The 18,316-nt window shown below is 44.2% G+C and overlaps 1 protein-coding gene across 1 annotated transcript in view; it reads left to right on the top strand.

Moving 5' to 3' along the window:
* GCSH (glycine cleavage system protein H) overlaps positions 1-14,618 on the top strand; it is a 45,653-nt gene extending 31,035 nt beyond the window's left edge. Inside the window, exons 3-5 of the mRNA XM_068261590.1 lie at positions 1,915-1,978; positions 9,526-9,657; positions 14,062-14,618. Of these exons, the coding sequence (XP_068117691.1) occupies positions 1,915-1,978; positions 9,526-9,657; positions 14,062-14,162 (297 nt within the window). The 3' untranslated portion in view covers positions 14,163-14,618. The remainder of the gene's footprint in view (positions 1-1,914; positions 1,979-9,525; positions 9,658-14,061) is intronic.
* Positions 14,619-18,316: the final 3,698 nt, after the last annotated feature.

Below are 18,316 nucleotides of genomic sequence, written 5' to 3'. Positions count from 1 at the left end.
AGTGATGCCCTCTTCATCTCAGCATCATATGAAATAACCAGAAACATAACATTATCACAGCACTGAGTAATTCAGCATTGCCATGCTAGTCTTAAGCCCCGTATACATATTAGTTTAAAGTTGGCTGAGGCGGCCGATAATCTGGCGTGTGTACAGCAGTCCCTGGCCAGTAGCCTGGCAGACGGATCAACGTTGTTTTTGTCACGTTTCCCCGCCCTGTTGGCACTCCGCCTCCCCACATTACACCGGAACACGTCTACCGCTGGGTACAGCTTAAACCATGTTCCTGCTACCTTATTCCAATGAGTCCTGGATCCACTGACTAACATGAGGTAGCTTGTGTGCTTAGTGTTTCTTTATGGTAACTAGCGCTACTAAAACTGGGTTGTAGCAATCTGGTCCCATCCCCAAGAATAAGTAGTCTCACTGTAAGAGCCTGCTTGCTCCCTATCTGTTGTGGTAAAATATGTCAGGAGCAATGAGACCAGCAGGGCAGTGCTGAACTAGTCAGTGCTTGCCCTGTTGTAGGGTTGTAATATTTTTTCAGATGGGGTTTACATAATCTTTAAATTAGCTGTTTGAGGAATGCTGCAGCCACTTATTTGTGTTCCTTTTTGTAATTATGTAATTTGTCTCATGTTGTTTGGAAAACTCAAATTTTGAAGTGCAAATTGACAAAACATTTTTATAGCTTATAGTACACATTCCTCTAAGATATAATTCCCAGCCCTACTACCTCCTCTCTCATTCACCAAAGGCTCCCAGATTATAACTTCAGTCATTGGACAAATCACAATTGACTGCAACTGCAATTGACGGGCCTAGTGTCATCATACTAAATGTAACCATACTGCATAAACTTGAAAACATGCGCAATTAGTAAATCATTACTAGTTGTCAGACCATGTGTTTATGGATATATTGCGCTGCTGCTGATCCAAATGCCCACTAGGTGGTGCTGTATGGTAAATGGCTTTGTAAGGCCTTTCTATTCATTTCCATAGAGAATCTGGAGAGTTGATGTACTGTCTCCTGCACAATATGTGGAGCTGCCTTGTGGGAATTATGCAAGTACAGAAAACACTGACTGCTGATTTACAACTGCATGTGTGGCAGTGGTGGTGGAGGCGTAAAGAGGTTGAGAGGGTACTTTGAATTCCGTAACTCTTTACATTTGCCTTATTCTTTAAAATAACGCAACTGTTTTGCATACTTGTTCTGTTACGAGCAAAAAATTGGTATGACAGCCAGACATGGGGTATTGACAAAAGAAAGTAAAGATGGATGACACTATCTATGGCACTATAACCCTTTCTCTTGTGCAGTCTAATTTGCCCATTCCTTTATATGCAAGAAATAAATATGACCTTCTAAGAGTTAATAGTCCTAAGGTTTGCCATATGTAAGTGAACGGTTCTCTTTTTTTGAACTTTATGGAGTCATTAGGCAAACAAGATGAAAGCCGATTTACTTACCTGGGGCTTCCTCCAGCCCCTTGCAGCTGACATGTCCCACGCAGACAGCTCCGCTCTCAGCCGCCAGCCCAGGGTCCTCGCACGGCGTCTACTGCGCCTGTGCGAGCACTGCTGTCAATCAAGGCCACGTTGTCCACAGCTTCCTGCGCAGTACGGGGACCCCGGGCTGGCGGCTGCGAACTGGCTATCAGCGTGGGACAGTTGGCTGCAAGGGGCTGGAAAAAAACCCAGGTAAGTAAATTGGCTTTCATCTTGTTTGCCTGATGAATCCTTTCAGGGTATTTTAGTGTAGATTATAGATCCACAGGCATAGGATCATCATACTGTCTAGTTCCGATTGTAATCTGTACCTTTTATTTAATAATCCAAGTGGATGGTAGAGAGAGCAAAGCCTGAGGTTATCTGTAGACTTTTTTTATTGTTGTTGTTTTTTCTTTAGGAGTCGCTGGGTGATGTGGTTTATTGTGGTCTTCCCGAGGTTGGTACCAAGTTGAGTAAACTGGGTGAGTTGGTATGCTGTACAATTGTTCTCTGGTATAAATCCCCTTCAACAATGCTCCTTACAACACCATGTTACATTCCTTAAAGACAATCTGTACTCTAATATTCTTACACTAAAAAGCATACCATTCTATTCCTTATTTTCTCCTGTGCCCCTCTGTGCTGTTTCTGCCACTCTCTGCTGCAATCCTGGCTTGTAATTAACAGTTTTAGGCAATGTTTACAAACAAACTAACCAGCTTCTAATAGGCTCAGCTAAGCATAGTGTGTGAGTATGCAGGGGGCCTGCAGAGGGTGTGTATCGCTTCTACCAATCACAAGCAGCCCTGCACATTCCACACAATCAAAGCCTTAGCCCGACAAACAGGACAGAGGAAAGATACATTGATTTATTACAGAGACAGTGTAATTAGGAAGAGCTGCAGTAAGCCCCAGCACATTAGAACAGGCATAGGAACTCATAGGATAGAAGAACTAAGGCTGAAAAAATTGTTACAGAGTCTCTTTAATAAATGTTGTCTTTATCAGGAAATCAGAAAATACATTCCAGCATTCATAGTGACTCTAAAGGTGCCCACGATCATAACCGCTTTTAAGTGAAGTATCGCCCAAGCAACCAGATAAATGCCATCGGATTGACAGAAAAAGAAACCTTGTTGATGTCCCAAATCAACTGTAAAAGATTCCAAAGATAATCGTTGAGATGACAATTTAGTCTATCGGAAAAAAATTTCGATCAGTTGCGATGGATAGGACATCTTATTTCTAGTTGCATTTATCTGATCGCTGGGGCGATTCTTCCCAGAAATTGTACCCTTTTTGGGCACCTTCTGCTACCAAGGGCTGTTTCCCAACAGAACATTTTTCACAAGTAGAACTAGACGAGGTAAAAAACACAGGGACACCGGGAGCCCAATATCGTGTATTATCGTTTGTGTGAGATAATTGGTTAAATATAATAATTATACTCACAAGTCTGGGTTGCTGTTAAAGCAACCACTATCCACGCATGTGGAGAAGTACCGTCTCCACTCGGCCTTGTCCGGTCGCTGCTCCCAAAAACCACTACTATAATAGATTATAGTAAATCAGCCCCCACGTAGTGGGGTAATATAGGTATCAACAAACACTGTAGGAGGCGCCCTTGTATAATAACTTGTAATCAATATATTTGATAGGTATAGTGTGTCTTACCTGTTATAAAGGCACGTACACACAATTGTCATAAAATTGGATTTAATTGCAGCACAACGAAAGTAGACAACGCGTTTCGCGACCACAAGTCGCTTCCTCAGGTCAAATACAGTGTGTGTCTGGCTCTCTCCTTACTGCAGGCAACCAGATCCCAGGAAGAGACTTCCCTCTCTTCCTGGGATCCCTCTCTTCCTGGGATCTGGTTGCCTGCAGTAAGGAGAGAGCCAGACACACACTGTATTTGACCTGAGGAAGCGACTTGTGGTCGCGAAACGCGTTGTCTACTTTCGTTGTGCTGCAATTAAATCCAATTTTATGACAATTGTGTGTACGTGCCTTTATAACAGGTAAGACACACTATACCTATCAAATATATTGATTACAAGTTATTATACAAGGGCGCCTCCTACAGTGTTTGTTGATTTTTCACAAGTGATTTTTTTTTTTTAAAGTGATTTTTCTGTACCTGTTAGAGAATCACAGCCACTCCAAAAATTCTGCATGCAGCGCTTTTGTGATTTGCTCCAGTGTAAAATAGCTCATTTAATTACACTAGCAAAGTACTTTTATAAACACTAGCTGTTGCAAAATCACTGAAAATCTCTCTTGGTTGTGAAATAGCCCAGTGTTCAGATGTAGCAGCAAATATTGATAAAAGTGAGGGGGGTGGGGGGTGCTGTTAGGAGGGAGGGAAGAGCATAAAGGAAAGTAATTTGAAGAGGTGGTTGAGGTTTCTGACGTTCCTCCTCGTTGATTGGCTACAATTAATTGGTGTGGGTTTTGTGTTTTTGCAGACCCCTGACCACCTCCCTAGCATAAACCCTTTCTCCTACCTTTAAGATCTTACAGTCCTTCCTTACACCTAACTTGCATTGATACACACAACTACACATGCCTTGTCCTCTAACCTTCCTAGAATAGTGACTCCTCCAACCAATACTCACCTTCCATTCACAATGTATCCAGGTATTTGATGTGGGCACCAGCACCTGACTCTCTCATAGCTGAATGTAGACACCCAGTTTATGTATTGTGCCCAAATCAAATATCTGGAGCCCACCCCACACCAGCATATCGTCACTTATTTGCATTAGATGAATAGCAGCACACACATGTATTAAGAAGTACAATTATCCCAGAGTAAAATGCACTATAAATCGCCTTTCTTCTATGTTGCTTTTGTTTACAGTGGATACAGATTTTGGACTAGTTCATCTCCTCATGGGGGATTTCCTGTACTTGCTTTATTCTTTACAAAAGCACTTCATGGAAAGGATCTGTATGAGGCTAATTAAAAGTGCTTAAAGAGAACCCGAGGTGGGTTTGAAGAATATTATCTGCATACAGAGGCTGGATCTGCTTATACAGCCCAGCCTCTGTTGCTATCCCAAACCCCCCTAAGGTCCCCCTGCACTCTGCAATTCCTCATAAATCACAGCCACGCTACTGACAAACAGCTTGTCAGAGCTGGCTGTGTTTATCTCTATAGTGTTAGTCTGCTGCTCTCCCCGCCTCCTGCAGAACTCCAGTCCCCGCCTGCATCCCTTCCCTCCCTGCTGATTGGAGGGAAGGGACGGGGGCAGGGACCGGAGCTATGCATGAGGCGGGGGAGCAGCTGAGACCGACACTACAGATGTAAACACAGCCTTACAGCACGGCTGTGATTTATGAGGGATTGCAGAGTGCAGGGGGACCTTAGTGGGGTTTGGGATAGCAACAGAGGCTGGGCTGTATAGGCAGATCAGGCCTCTGTATGCAGATAACATTCTTTAAACACACCTCGGGTTCTCTTTAAAAGGATACCCAAAGTTGTAGCAGACTCTCTAGTCTTTTAACCTCCCTGGCGGTTAATTTTTTTTGCCAAATGGGCAAAAATCCTTTTTTTTTTTTTTTGTTTTTTTTGTTTTTGTTTCATGTAAAGCTACCAGAGTGGTAGCTACATGAAACACCACTAGAGGGCGCATGTGTCCCTCTAGTGCGATCGTCGCCGGCACTAATAGCAAACAGGGGAGTGCGTATATAACGCGTTCCCCTGTTTGGCTTCTCCTGTCGCCATGGCGACGATCGGGATGACGTCATGGACGTCAGGCGCACCCGATCCAGCCCATAGCGCTGCCCGGAACTCATTGGTCCGGGCAACGCAGGGCTCTGGCGGGGGGGGGGGCCCTCTTTCGCCGCTGCGTGCAGGCGACCGCCGCAGAGCGGCGGCGATCAAGCTGTGCGCGCGGCTAGCAAAGTGCTGGCTGCGTGCACAGCACTTTGAATGGGGCGAATCGCCCCAGTAGAGCCGGAGAAATCCTCCTGCGCGGCATAGCCCGAGCTCAGCTCGGGCTTACCGCCAGGGAGGTTAACCGATGAGAACAGAATAAATTAACCCGATTTGTAATCCAGCAAAAAGCAAATGCACGTCCAGCACTTCTGTAATGTGTAATGCAAGCGCACACACCTGCAAGCAGATTATAGAAATAGGCAGCCAGTAACACGTGAAAGCGGTCTGAAAAAACAAAAGGAAAACCGTGCCTCCTATAGCACAATATTGCACTTCTCAGACAGCAGACCTGTTTCGCCTCCGTCTGTCGTGCCTAGTCTAGTCTGTGTGGCTGGCACAGACTTTTTACAGTCCAAAAAGCAAGTGACCAGCACTGACCGGATGAGTTAAAAAAAAAAAAAAAAAAGCAGGGTTTTATTCATTTTAAAAATTGTGCCCACACGACGGACAGTTGCAGTTTCGAACGGATACAGCATTCTTTGTCAAGTGATAGCATGTGCGATCAGATACACTGTTCTTTGTCAAGTGATAGCATGTGCGATCACTGATACACCATTCTTTGTCAAGTGATAGCATGTGCGATCACCGATACACCATTCTTTGTCAAGTTATAGCATGTGCGATCACCGATACACCATTCTTTGTCAAGTGATAGCATGTGCGATCACCGATACACCATTCTTTGTCAAGTGATAGCATGTACGATCACCGATACACCGTTCTTTGTCAAGTGATAGCATGTGCGATCACCGATACACCATTCTTTGTCAAGTGATAGCATGTGCGATCAGATACACTGTTCTTTGTCAAGTGATAGCATGTGCGATCACCGATACACCATTCTTTGTCAAGTGATAGCATGTGCGATCACCGATACACCATTCTTTGTCAAGTGATAGCATGTGCGATCACCGATACACCATTCTTTGTCAAGTTATAGCATGTGCGATCACCGATACACCATTCTTTGTCAAGTGATAGCATGTGCGATCAGATACACTGTTCTTTGTCAAGTGATAGCATGTGCGATCACCGATACACCATTCTTTGTCAAGTGATAGCATGTGCGATCACCGATACACCATTCTTTGTCAAGTGATAGCATGTGCGATCACCGATACACCATTCTTTGTCAAGTTATAGCATGTGCGATCACCGATACACCATTCTTTGTCAAGTTATAGCATGTGCGATCACCGATACACCATTCTTTGTCAAGTTATAGCATGTGCGATCACCGATACACCATTCTTTGTCAAGTGATAGCATGTGCGATCACCGATACACCATTCTTTGTCAAGTGATAGCATGTGCGATCACCGATACACCATTCTTTGTCAAGTGATAGCATGTGTGATCACCGATACACCGTTCTTTGTCAAGTGATAGCATGTGCGAGGCACAGAGGCGCCAGTAGCATAAAAAAAGGTAAAATGTTTAAAAATAGAGGAGATGGACTTACCTCCTCCAAGCAGACACAAATTAGTAATGATGTTGTATCAACAAGATCATTTATTTATACACTCCAAGATTCGGTACAATCTGTTTCGCAGGAATGACCCTGCTTCATCAGGCAATAGGGATGGAGTATACAGCAATGCAGGTCTAGGACTAAGTGCCTCTGTTTGACAGTCGTAGAGGGTCATTCCTGCAAACCGCGTTTTACGGAATCTTTGAGTCTATAAATAATTTGTTAATACATCATTACTAATTTGTGTCTACTTGGAGGAGGTAAATCCACCTCTGCCTTCTCTATTTTTAAACATGTTACCCTTTTTTTTTTTTTTTTTTTTTTTTTTTTTTCATTCCACTGGCGCCTCTGTTTACTTTTACATCCTATCTTACTGGGGCTTCCTTATTTTTAACAGACCTCCATTTCCTGTCAATTACAGAAGGGTTAGGGGGAATAACTGTTTGGAGAATGGGATCTTCCATTAGGAATTTCCAATTTTTCTTAAAGGGAACCTAAACTGAGAGGGATATGGATGTTTCCTTTTGAACAATACCAGTTGCCTGGCAGTCCTGCTGATCTCTTTGGCTGCAGTAGTGGCTGAATCACACACCTGAAACAAGCATGCAGCTAATGCAGTCTGACTTCAGTCAGAGCACCTGATCTGCATGCTTGTTGAGGGGCTGTGGCTAAATGTATTACACAGGATTAGCAGGAGAGTCAGGCAACTGGTATTATTGTAAAATGAAAAATCCATATCCTTCTCAGTTTAGGTTCCCTTTAAGGATATTCTTCACCTGTCTAGTCCTGCTAGAATAGGCGGTGCAAAAACAAAGGCTTCAATCCTGCTCAAGCAGTCTAGACTGAACTCTATGGCTTCAGTTTTGAGGGTCATATCCCTTGCTGAACTCACTGTATCTCTATTATACTGCTTCTCAACACATTTTTTGATGAGCAATTGACTGGTCCCAGATAGTCACCATCCTCCATGCAGTTCCACCTAAACCTGCAAAATTGATTCCGAGGGATATTGGAAATCCACCTTGGATGGTGACAACTGTTATAATGCAAATAGGAATTCACCCTCGTGGGTTTGAAATAAGTCTTGAGGTGCCCATTGACGGTACAATTTCTGCACAAAATGCGATCTTTCGATGTGATTTGAATGATTGTAACTAATCTGAAGGCAATTATTGATTGTTCACATTTACTGAATGTACATTTCTTCAAACTCGGTCATAAAATCAACTTTCGGATTGATTTTATCCTATTCAGCAATTTTCTATGAAATTCGATCGTAAAGATTGCATTTGGTGAAAAATTTGTGACGTTAATGGGCACCTTAAGATGTAATTAAATTGTTACAATAATGAGACCACTCCAGATCCAGGAATACAAGTCTCTCCTTACCAGTGACATGCCTCATTCGGATACCCCGTGAATTCCTAATGCAGTAATCCACGAAAGCAAAGCATTCAGAATCTGTGCTAATGTATTTATTGCATTCTGGGAGGATTTTAATATATAATCCTGGAATCCATTCAGGACAAACCTCGTCCTCTATGCCTGGGTGACATCTGAAGTGTGGCGAGGGACACCGAGACTTCTAAGGGCTAGAGCATGTATGTCAAACACTGGCCCTCAGGGCCATTTAATTTAGCCCTCAAGGGGTTTCCTCACTTGGCATTATGTTTGGCCCACTGTAGACCACCAAGGAATCTATATTGGAGGGGAAGCCATATGGGGGAGGTAGGGGGAAATCGCTAAACACTAGGGAACTGTATAAGGGAGGGTTGGGACCTCTAGACACCAGGGAACTGTTTAGGGGAGGGAGGACCACTAAATACCAAGGAACTGTATAGGGGTTGGAAGAGGGCCACTAGACACCAGGGAACTTTTTAAGGGAATGAGGTGGCCAGTAGACTGAGGTTGGCCCGCAACTAGGTTCCAGTGTTCAATGTCGGCCCACTTTGTATTTGAGTTTGACACACCTGGACTGGAAGAAGCCCCAGGTAAGCAAAGCTGCAGTGCTTTATTTATTCTCATGTATCCTTGAAGTTTGTGGATTAAAAATAAAATCTGTAATGGATACTTTTTGGGTTTTTTTTTCTATTTGATGTCCAATCACATACATTACTGCAGATACATTTTTTTAATCTGAAAGGTAGAATTTTCTAGCCATGGGCTTTCTGTACACGAGTTATCTGAAGACCTGCGCTCTTTCTTTTCTGCCTGCATGCAGAGAGTGATTTTACTTGTCTCACAAGGTCAGAGTTACAAGATTGTTCCCAGATCTGCAGTGCCCATAGTCCTCCAACAACACTGAATCTAAATGCCCTCTGTAGCAGCCAGAAGCTTCCTAAGGGGAAGGGGGTCTGACCAGTGCTTTTATCCTATGCTTTGAGAGTTATTTAGTGAACTGTTATGTCTGTATTGTGCTTTTTGTGTGACAAATGTAAGAGGTTGTGACAGCGGTAGGTTAATTCTCAGGACTCAGCTTTCCTATGGCGTAGACTTTAGAATAAATGCACACAGGACTCTGCTGCGATCTGCTTAGAGCCGAGGTGCTTTTGTGTAGGCTGCAGCAGCCTCTACTAATGAGTCACATTACAATTATAACCTGTTCTTTCTCACAGAGGAGTTTGGAACTCTAGAAAGCGTGAAAGCAGCTAGTGAACTATTTTCCCCACTATCAGGAGAAGTTACAGAAATCAATGAGAAGCTGACTGACGACCCCGGCCTGGTGAACAAATCCTGCTACGATGAAGGTACAAACAATAGTGTTTCATGTCAATATGTGTCTGTACACCGCAGGATAATTGCTGCTGTATTTTCCCCGTATTCCTTTGTCACTTGGAAATTGCTTGCAATGTTTTGAATAAGCCCACAATTCCCACCCCCTTAAAAATTGATTGCAGTAAAAATTATGCTTTCTAAGTCCACAATTACAGTCATAGAAATCTATCAGTACATATAGCTATACAGCTGACTTCCCCCAAAAGGCTCCTCATTAATCCTCTTATAGGGTACCTGAGATATAAAGAAAAAGCTATACATACCTGGGGCTTCCTCCAACCCCGTTCAGGCCCCTCTGTCCCTCGCCGTCCTCCCGGGCCGCCTGGATCCTCCACTGGGCGGCCCGGGAATTCAGCCAGTCGGCGCAGTGAGGCCCACACGTGCGCTCCCCCGTTGTGCTCCTGTCGCCGGGAGTGTTCTGCACAGAACGCTCTCAGTGACAGGAGCGTGATAAGGGGTGCGCGCCGGCCGTGCCGTTTCCCTCAACTGGCTGAATTACCAGGCCGCCTAACGGAGGATGCAGGCGGCCTGGGGGGGGGGGGGGGGGTGAAGGAATAGTTGGGCCTGAACGGGGCTGGAGGAAGCCCCAAATATGTATAGATTTTTTTTTCTTTCTTCATATACATCTCAGGTTCACTTTAACCACTTACCAACCGCCTAACGCCGATAGGCGTCGGCGGGTCGTTAGTGGTATAGCATGTTCGAGCGGCCTTTCCATGCCAGTTCACGGAGGGTGTCTCGCACACGTAATGTAAACACGTGGGGAAGAAATCCCCGCTGTTTACGTGATACGGCGCTGCTGCGCCTCTGATTGCCCGGGAATCGCCGGCATATGATAGGCTGAAGCCTATCCTACAATGCGCAGGACTGATATCCTTCACTGTCTGGATATCCTTCAGGACTGTCTTCACAAAGGAAACAGCACTGTTGCAAATTACAGAGGCAGAAGAGTCTCAATCTTCTAACTGTAATATTAAATACTTAACGCAGGAAGAAGTGAAGGCAAGACTAAATACATTAAAAATAGACAAGGCACCTGGCCCGGATGGCATGCATCCTCTGGTCCTAAGGGAATTAAGTTCAGTTATGGATAAACCCCTTTATCTTATCTTTTGTGACTCTCTTGCAACTGGCAGAGTCCCAGTGGATTGGCGTACAGACCACGTTTTCCCATTATTTAAGAAGGGCAAAAAATCAGATCCAGGAAATGATAGACCTGTAAGCTTAACATCAGTTGTATGCAAACTATTGGAGGGGTTACTAAGAGATACTATACATGACTTCATAGTAGAAAATCTTATTTCTCAGCATCAACATGGGTTTACTAAGGACAGGTCCTGTTTGACTAACATGCTCAGCTTTTATGAGGTAGTGAATGCTAATATAGATATTGGGAATGCTGTAGATGTGATATACTTGGACTTTGCAAAGGCCTTCGACACTGTTACCCACAAAAGTCTGGTGCAAAAGTTGAGGATGCAAGGACTGGGGAAGAGTCTGTGTGCATGGATAGGGAACTGGCTAATGGACAGAAAACAAAGAGTTGTGGTCAATGGATCGTACTCAAAATGGGTGACTGTTAGCAGTGGGGTACCACAGGGGTCTGTTCTGCTCTTCAATTTATTTATTAATGACCTAGTAGATGCAGTAGTGAGCAATGTGGCTATTTTTGCAGATGATACAAAATTGTGCAGAATCATCAACTCTCAGGAAGATAGTGCCATATTGCAAAAGGATCTGGATAGGATGGCTATATGGGAACATACATGGCAGATGAAATTCAATGTAGAAAAATGTAAAGTCCTGCATTTTGGTCGTACCAATGGTCTAGCACCATACAAAATAAATGGGATACAGTTGGGGACATCAAACTTGGAGAAGGACTTAGGAGTACTCATCGACAACAAGTTTAATAATCGTACTCAATGCCAAGCCGCTGCAGCTAAAGCTAACAAAATTTTGGGATGCATTAAAAGGGAAATAAAAACTCGAGATGCTAGCATAATATTGCCCCTGTTTAACTCTCTAGTAAGGCCACATCTGGAATATGGAATTCAGTTCTGGGCACCACATTTCAAAAAAGATATTGCAGTTTTAGAGCAGGTGCAGAGACGAGCAACAAAATTGATACGTGGGATGGAAGGTCTCAATTACCAAGAAAGGTTAGATAAACTGCATTTATTTAGTCTAGAGAAAAGACGCCTTAGAGGGGATCTAATTAACATGTATAAATACATCAGAGGGCAATATAATAGCTTGGCGGATGAGCTTTTTGTCCCTAGGCCTTCTCAAAGGACTAGAGGACATGATCTGCGCATGGAGGAAAAACGTTTTAGCCATTTATTTAGGAAAGGGTTCTTTACAGTAAGAGTGATTAAAATGTGGAATGCATTGCCTCATGAAGTTGTTATGGCAAACTCTATACCTGCATTTAAAGGGGGCTTAGATGCTTTCCTTGCGTTGAAAGACATCCATGGCTACAATGACTAGGTAATGCCTAATGATGTTGATCCAGGGATTTTATCTGATTGCCATCTGGAGTCGGGAAGGAATTTTTCCCTTTTGGGACTAATTGGACCATGCCTTGTAAGGGTTTTTTCGCCTTCCTCTAGATCAACAGGGATATTTCGGGGAGCAGGCTGGTGTTGTACTTTACTATGTAATTATGTAACTATGAAGGGAGAGGGAGGGAGCGCAGAAAACGCTGCGGCTGGAGAGCCCACGCAGCACCGATCTCAGGAAAATCCCCTGGTCCTTAAGTGGTTAAGCTACATACACATGCTTAATATAGTTTGGCTGTGGCATTCGATGAAGACCCCCTCTTCTGAGAATCTGCAGTCAGGCCAGTGTGTACAGCGGCCACATGACGTTTGCTAAAGAACAGGCATGCCAGATCTTTAGCGTTGCCAAGCTGCACTGTTTTCCATGCATCGGGAAGTCGCTCACTGCTAGTTTTCTTGACAACCCCCCCCCCCCCCCACGCATTGCAACATACATGTCGCTAGCTGGGAGGCTAGTGAGGCGTCTATACAGTGTTGGTACTACACTGTTGCTCAAGTAAACGAGTACCAGTCCCTGCTGGGAGTAGAGCCTCCATGTGTAAAAGTTGTAGAAAGTAGATCCTTTTAATATGCAGACATTCATCAGAAAAGTTTGATGAATTAAAGACTAACAGTAAAATACACAATTATATGGCTAGAACAGCAGTGCCTGGCTTACCTGCCAGAGAAGGTGTTTTTGTAGCAATGGTGTTGGGCTTCCTTTTCATCCAGCAACACCCCCTGGCAACCACCTCTCCAAAGATGCCACCTACCAGCTTTTCAATGCAGTTTACCATCATTATACATTTTAAAGGACCACTATGGCAAAAATAGTAATATTTAACATGCATGTAAACACATACAAATAAGTACATCTCTTCCAGAGGAAAATGAGCCATAAATTATGTTTTTCCTATGTTGCTGTCACTTACAGTAGGTAGTAGAAATCTGACAGAAGCGGCAGGTTTTGGACCAGTCCATCTCTTCATGGGGGGATTCTCTGTGTTTTCTTTAATTTCAAAAGCACTTGGTGAATGGCAGTTGTTCCATCCAACTGCTAAAAAAGTGGGCAGGGAGGCTGTCCAGCATCTTTATATAAAACCTTTCCAAGTCTTTATAAATCATAAAGGCCATACTGAGAATCCCCCATGAAGAGTTGGACTAGACCAAAACCTGTCTGTTCTGTCAGATTTTCTACTACATACTGTAAGTGACAGCAACATTGGAGAAAAATGATGTATGGCTCATTTTAATCTGGAAGAACCGTACTTCTTATTTGTATGCGTTTTAAAGAGAAACTCTGACCAAGAATTGAACTTTATCCCAATCAGTAGCTGATACCCCCTTTTACATGAGAAATCTATTCCTTTTCACAAACAGACCATCAGGGGGCGCTGTATGGCTGATATTGTGGTGAAACCCCTCCCACAAGAAACTCTGAGGACCATGGTACTCCTGGTAGTTTCCTGTCTGTGAACCTTGTTGCATTGTGGGAAATAGCTGTTTACAGCTGTTTCCAACTGCCAAAAAAGCATGCAGCAGCTACATCACCTACCAACAGTAAAAATGTCACCATGTAATGTAAAAATGTAAATCAGGGATTTAAAAGATTTTACAATGGGCAAACACTGTCTAAATCATTTATACATAATTATTGTAAAAATGAAGCACTTTTCTTCTTGTAAAATTTAAAGAGGAACTCCAGTGAAAATATAATTTTTGCGATAGTGTTCCTTTAAATATGAAAGTTAACTGATGTCTTCTAGCAGCAATTGGCAACTAATCTTCAGGGCACTGATCCATAGTTTTGTTTTTCACCCATGTCTTTATGTGCAGGGTGGTTAATAAAGATGACTGTGGATGTTCCTGAAGAGCTGGATGATCTGATGACAGAAGAAGCCTATGAGAAGTATGTGAAGTCTATCGAGGAGCACTGATCATGTGAGGCAGCGTATCCGGCTAGACCTCTTAGTGTTTAGAGTCAGAGTAGCGGCTCACGCCCACAATGACAGGATGTGCCTACTACTTCCATAGTTGGTAACTGAGCTTCCTGTCATGTGACCCAGGTTGGGCTGGTCAGCAGTGAAGCACCTTTGGAATCCTTTTAAATTGTTTTTGTCTTTTTTTATTTTAAAGAAGAAAATTACCCTACAATTTTTACTTTGAATATAATTATGTGGCTCTGTTAGGTTTTCTCTTTTGTGTTTCCCAATTTTGCTACAACAGAGAGACTAGATTTCATACTTTCCAAAGACTGTTCTACCTGTACCAGAATCTTACTGTTAATGACCACACTGTGGATGGAGATTGTGTCTGGTGTAATTATGATGAATGACGGTGAAAGTCCCACTGCTGGTTCAGAAATAATACTGTGTAATAAACATAAACTGGCAGATTGCTGTTGGATGGCTTTTTTTCCCCTCCTCCCCTCTTGTGAATCTTTGTTGAGCCAGAATGCAGATGCACTAAGGTCCTGTTAGGCTGAAGACCCTCGCAGAATATGTAAGCGGTCCCTCTGATATTGTCCACATCTATTAAAGTTCTCTCTGCAGCCCTTATTCCATTCCTTTTTTTTTCTCCTAGGTGATATTTTCACACCTTATTATAGAAATGCCTTTTAAGCCACCAGCAAACAAGAAAATACTTAGAATAAATGTTCACAATACTGTTTCACCCACTTTTTGTTATTTGCAGACTTTTAATAGGCTAGTGCAGCGGTTCTCAAAGTGTGAGCACATCCCGGGGGTGCCGCGGGCTGGTAGCATTTTCTGTCAGCATGTGTGTGTTGTCAGCACATGGGTAGGAATTTTTGACAACACTGCATTACACGCTGACAGAGGTAGAGTAGCGGCCCACCCAGCAGATAGAGATGAGCAGCTCTGATTGGCCTGCTGGTGGCTGTATGCAACATCAGAGCCACACCAGTGACACGCTCCTCCTTGCACGTCAAGCCTGGATCTCCCCACCGCCATTACGTGCCAAGTCTGGATCTCCCCGCCGCCGAAGAAAAGAGAGCACCTGCACATGTGAGTTTCACCACCCCGCTACCTGTTCCTTTTGCTGGTGTGGTGGTCTTGTGTCTAGGGCGGAGAGCTGTTGGGGGAGAGTATTTCAGCACCCAGCCCAGGGGCTGTTTTTGCTGGGGTAGGGGGCCCCCCAAGTTACCTTTGCCCTGGGGCCCACTGGTCACTTAACCTCCCTGGTGGTATGATTATTTAGAGCTTTTAGGGTCTAAAAGTGGTGTAATTTTTTTAGCACGTTTTCAGACCGTAAAATTCGGAATTAATCATACCGCAGAGATCAGCGGCAGCCCTGCACCTACTTGCCTCCCTGGGGTCCAACACTGGAATTCTCCCTCCATACTCCAGGTGGCGCTGTAACCCAATAAGATCGCCAACTGTCATGACGATAGGCGGGGATCTCACCAGGGGAATGCAGAGCCTTGGAGGACAGGAAGAATGGCTGTTGGGTGGATCCCCAGGGAGGTGAGTGAAAACACCCGCTGTGTGCCATTGCTCTGCATAGACTGTGTGGTGGTCCCCAGTAGTCTAGCTCTGAGTTACCGCTGTGATCTGGGGATTTCCAACCCTGATCCTGGCTCAGGGTTACCTCCAGGAAGGTTAAACCAGTCCTGAGTAGGAAACCATATTCTAAAGCCCTAATTTAATTACCTAGCAGCCCCCCCCCCCCCCCCCCCCCAAGTAAGTATATGACTGCTCTATCCCCCACAGCATACACAGTTTAGTAACCTGTTTTGCTACTCAAATTACTTTAAGCCATAGTAGTTTGTTTTTGGTGATTCTTGTAGGGAACAATAATACCTAGGTGAGAAGTAGAGGGGAGACTGGGAACCCAATGGTGCAGTATTGTCAGGTATAGGAAGCGTAAAAGTATACTTCACATGGTATAGTAGTCATAAGTAGATATATACTCACAAAGGTGGGCTGCAGTTCCTGCAATAGGCCTGCAGGGAATTAACCATCCCTGCTCGGTACTCCAGGTCCTGCTGGATACTGGATGGTCGCTCTCCTGTAGTACCAGACTTTCCAGAAAAACTGCAAAGCCATTACCTCCAAAGGAGGTCTGACTGGTAATGGGTAGGATGGAGGTGCCCAATGTGTGTTCTGTTTTACCACAGCGTTTCTTTTAGAAATGTATAAATAGAGAGGTATTCGCTTACCTCTCCAGAAGATATAGACACCAGTTCAACTGGAAAAAAGTTTATTCAAATAACAATGACAACACATTTCACAGGTTGTGGCCCACTTCCTCAAGTCAGATAAAGTGTAGGCGCTCCTTTTTATAGTTATAATTTTTTAAAGAAACACTAAAATAGAATACAGAGCGGGCGTCTTTATCATACCAAATCACTTTAAAGGGGCAGTTTAGTGAAAATTATTATTTTCCATTAATCACATATCAGTTATCTAACTACTTAACGGCCGCCCCACGCCAATAGGCATCACGGCAGCAGCCCCAGGACCGCCTAACGCCAATTGGCGCCAAGTCCTGGGGCTGCATTTTGCAGGAGCTCGCGCACAGGCTGCGTGCACATCTCCTGCTTGGAGGCTGAGCTCCGCCTCCTCTTCAGTCTCCGCTCGGGAGACTGTTAGACAGCGTGATCGCCGTCTATTTACATGTACAGCGCTGCGATCATCTGTCACACGGCTGTCTCCTCCTGATGCTGGGGAAGGTTTGGGTTTCATAGGCTGAAGCCTATGACAGCTGATCACACTGATTGGCTGGCGGAGGGAGCAGGGGAAATGAAATAAAAAAAGGCAAACAGAGAGAGAGAGGTGTGTGTGTGTGTGTGTGTGTGTGTGTGTGTGTGTGTGTGTGTGTGTGTGTGTGTGTGTGTGTGTGTGTGTGTGTGTGTGTGTGTGTGTGTGTGTGTGTGTGTGTGTGTGTGTGTGTGTGTGTGTGTGTGTGTGTGTGTGTGTGTGTGTGTGTGGCATTTTAGCAATAATTGCCCTGGTCTTTAGAGGGGTTTAACACTGCAGTCCTCAAGTGGTTAATAAGGAGAGCATACATTTCTTCAGCGACCTGGTGTTAAAAAGTAGAATTGGTGATATTATCTACTTTTTTTTTTTTTTTTTAAGACCGCTGCGCTGCGTCATTACCATGCTCTAAGCACTATCGGCGGACTGATAAGGCTGTTTCTGAGCGATCTTTCAGAAACAGCCTCATTAGTCTGCCGACAGCGCATACACACGCGCTACTGTCGCCTGAAAGTCCGCCCAGCGGGAGGGTCTGATGGACCTGTCGTTGGCAGCCATAGTGCGTGTGTACGCACCTTTAGCGACGGACTTCACTGATAGTAGCAGACACTGCAGCTGATTTATAACGGCTGGCTCACTCACTACAGAGAGCTGTGCTGTTCTCACATGTAACTAGCTAAGTAAATAAACAAACAGGCTGCTAAGTAACTAATTAGCAGCCTGTTTTATCTATTGACTTAGCTAGTTACATGTGAGAATAGCAGGGCTCTCTGTAGAGTGAGCCAGCCCTTATAAATCAGCTGCAGTGTCTGCTGCTATCAGTGAAGTCCGTCGCTAAAGGTGCGTACACACGCACTATGGCTGCCAACGACAGGTCCATCAGACCCTCCCGCTGGGCGGACTTTCAGGCGACAGTAGCGCGTGTGTATGCGCTGTCGGCAGACTAATGAGGCTGTTTCTGAAAGATCGCTCAGAAACAGCCTTATCAGTCCGCCGATAGTGCGTACACACACGCGCTACTGTTGCCTGAAAGTCCGCCCAGTGGGAGGGTCTGACGGACCTGTCGTTGGCAGCCTTAGTGCGTGTGTACGCACCTTTTAGAGCATGGTAATGACGCAGCTCAGCTGTCTTAAAAAGTAGAATTGGCGATAACTTTTTTTTTTTTTTTTTTAACACAAGGTCTATGGAGAAACGTATGCTCTCCTTATTAAATAACTGATTTGTGATTAATGGAAAACCATTTTTACTAAACTGCCCCTTTAAGGTATTGCCATATGTAAATACAGCTGGACATTCTAGCAGCCAGAGTTCAGTTACCATTAAAGTGGAAATTTGGCCAGAATGTATTGAATAAATGGAGGCAGAGATTGAAC

This window comes from Hyperolius riggenbachi, chromosome 11 (assembly GCF_040937935.1).
Source record: "Hyperolius riggenbachi isolate aHypRig1 chromosome 11, aHypRig1.pri, whole genome shotgun sequence".
Classification (NCBI taxonomy): Eukaryota; Metazoa; Chordata; class Amphibia; order Anura; family Hyperoliidae; genus Hyperolius; species Hyperolius riggenbachi.
The sequence above is the reverse complement of the archived record's forward strand: the minus strand, read 5'-3'. Positions and strand labels throughout refer to the sequence as shown.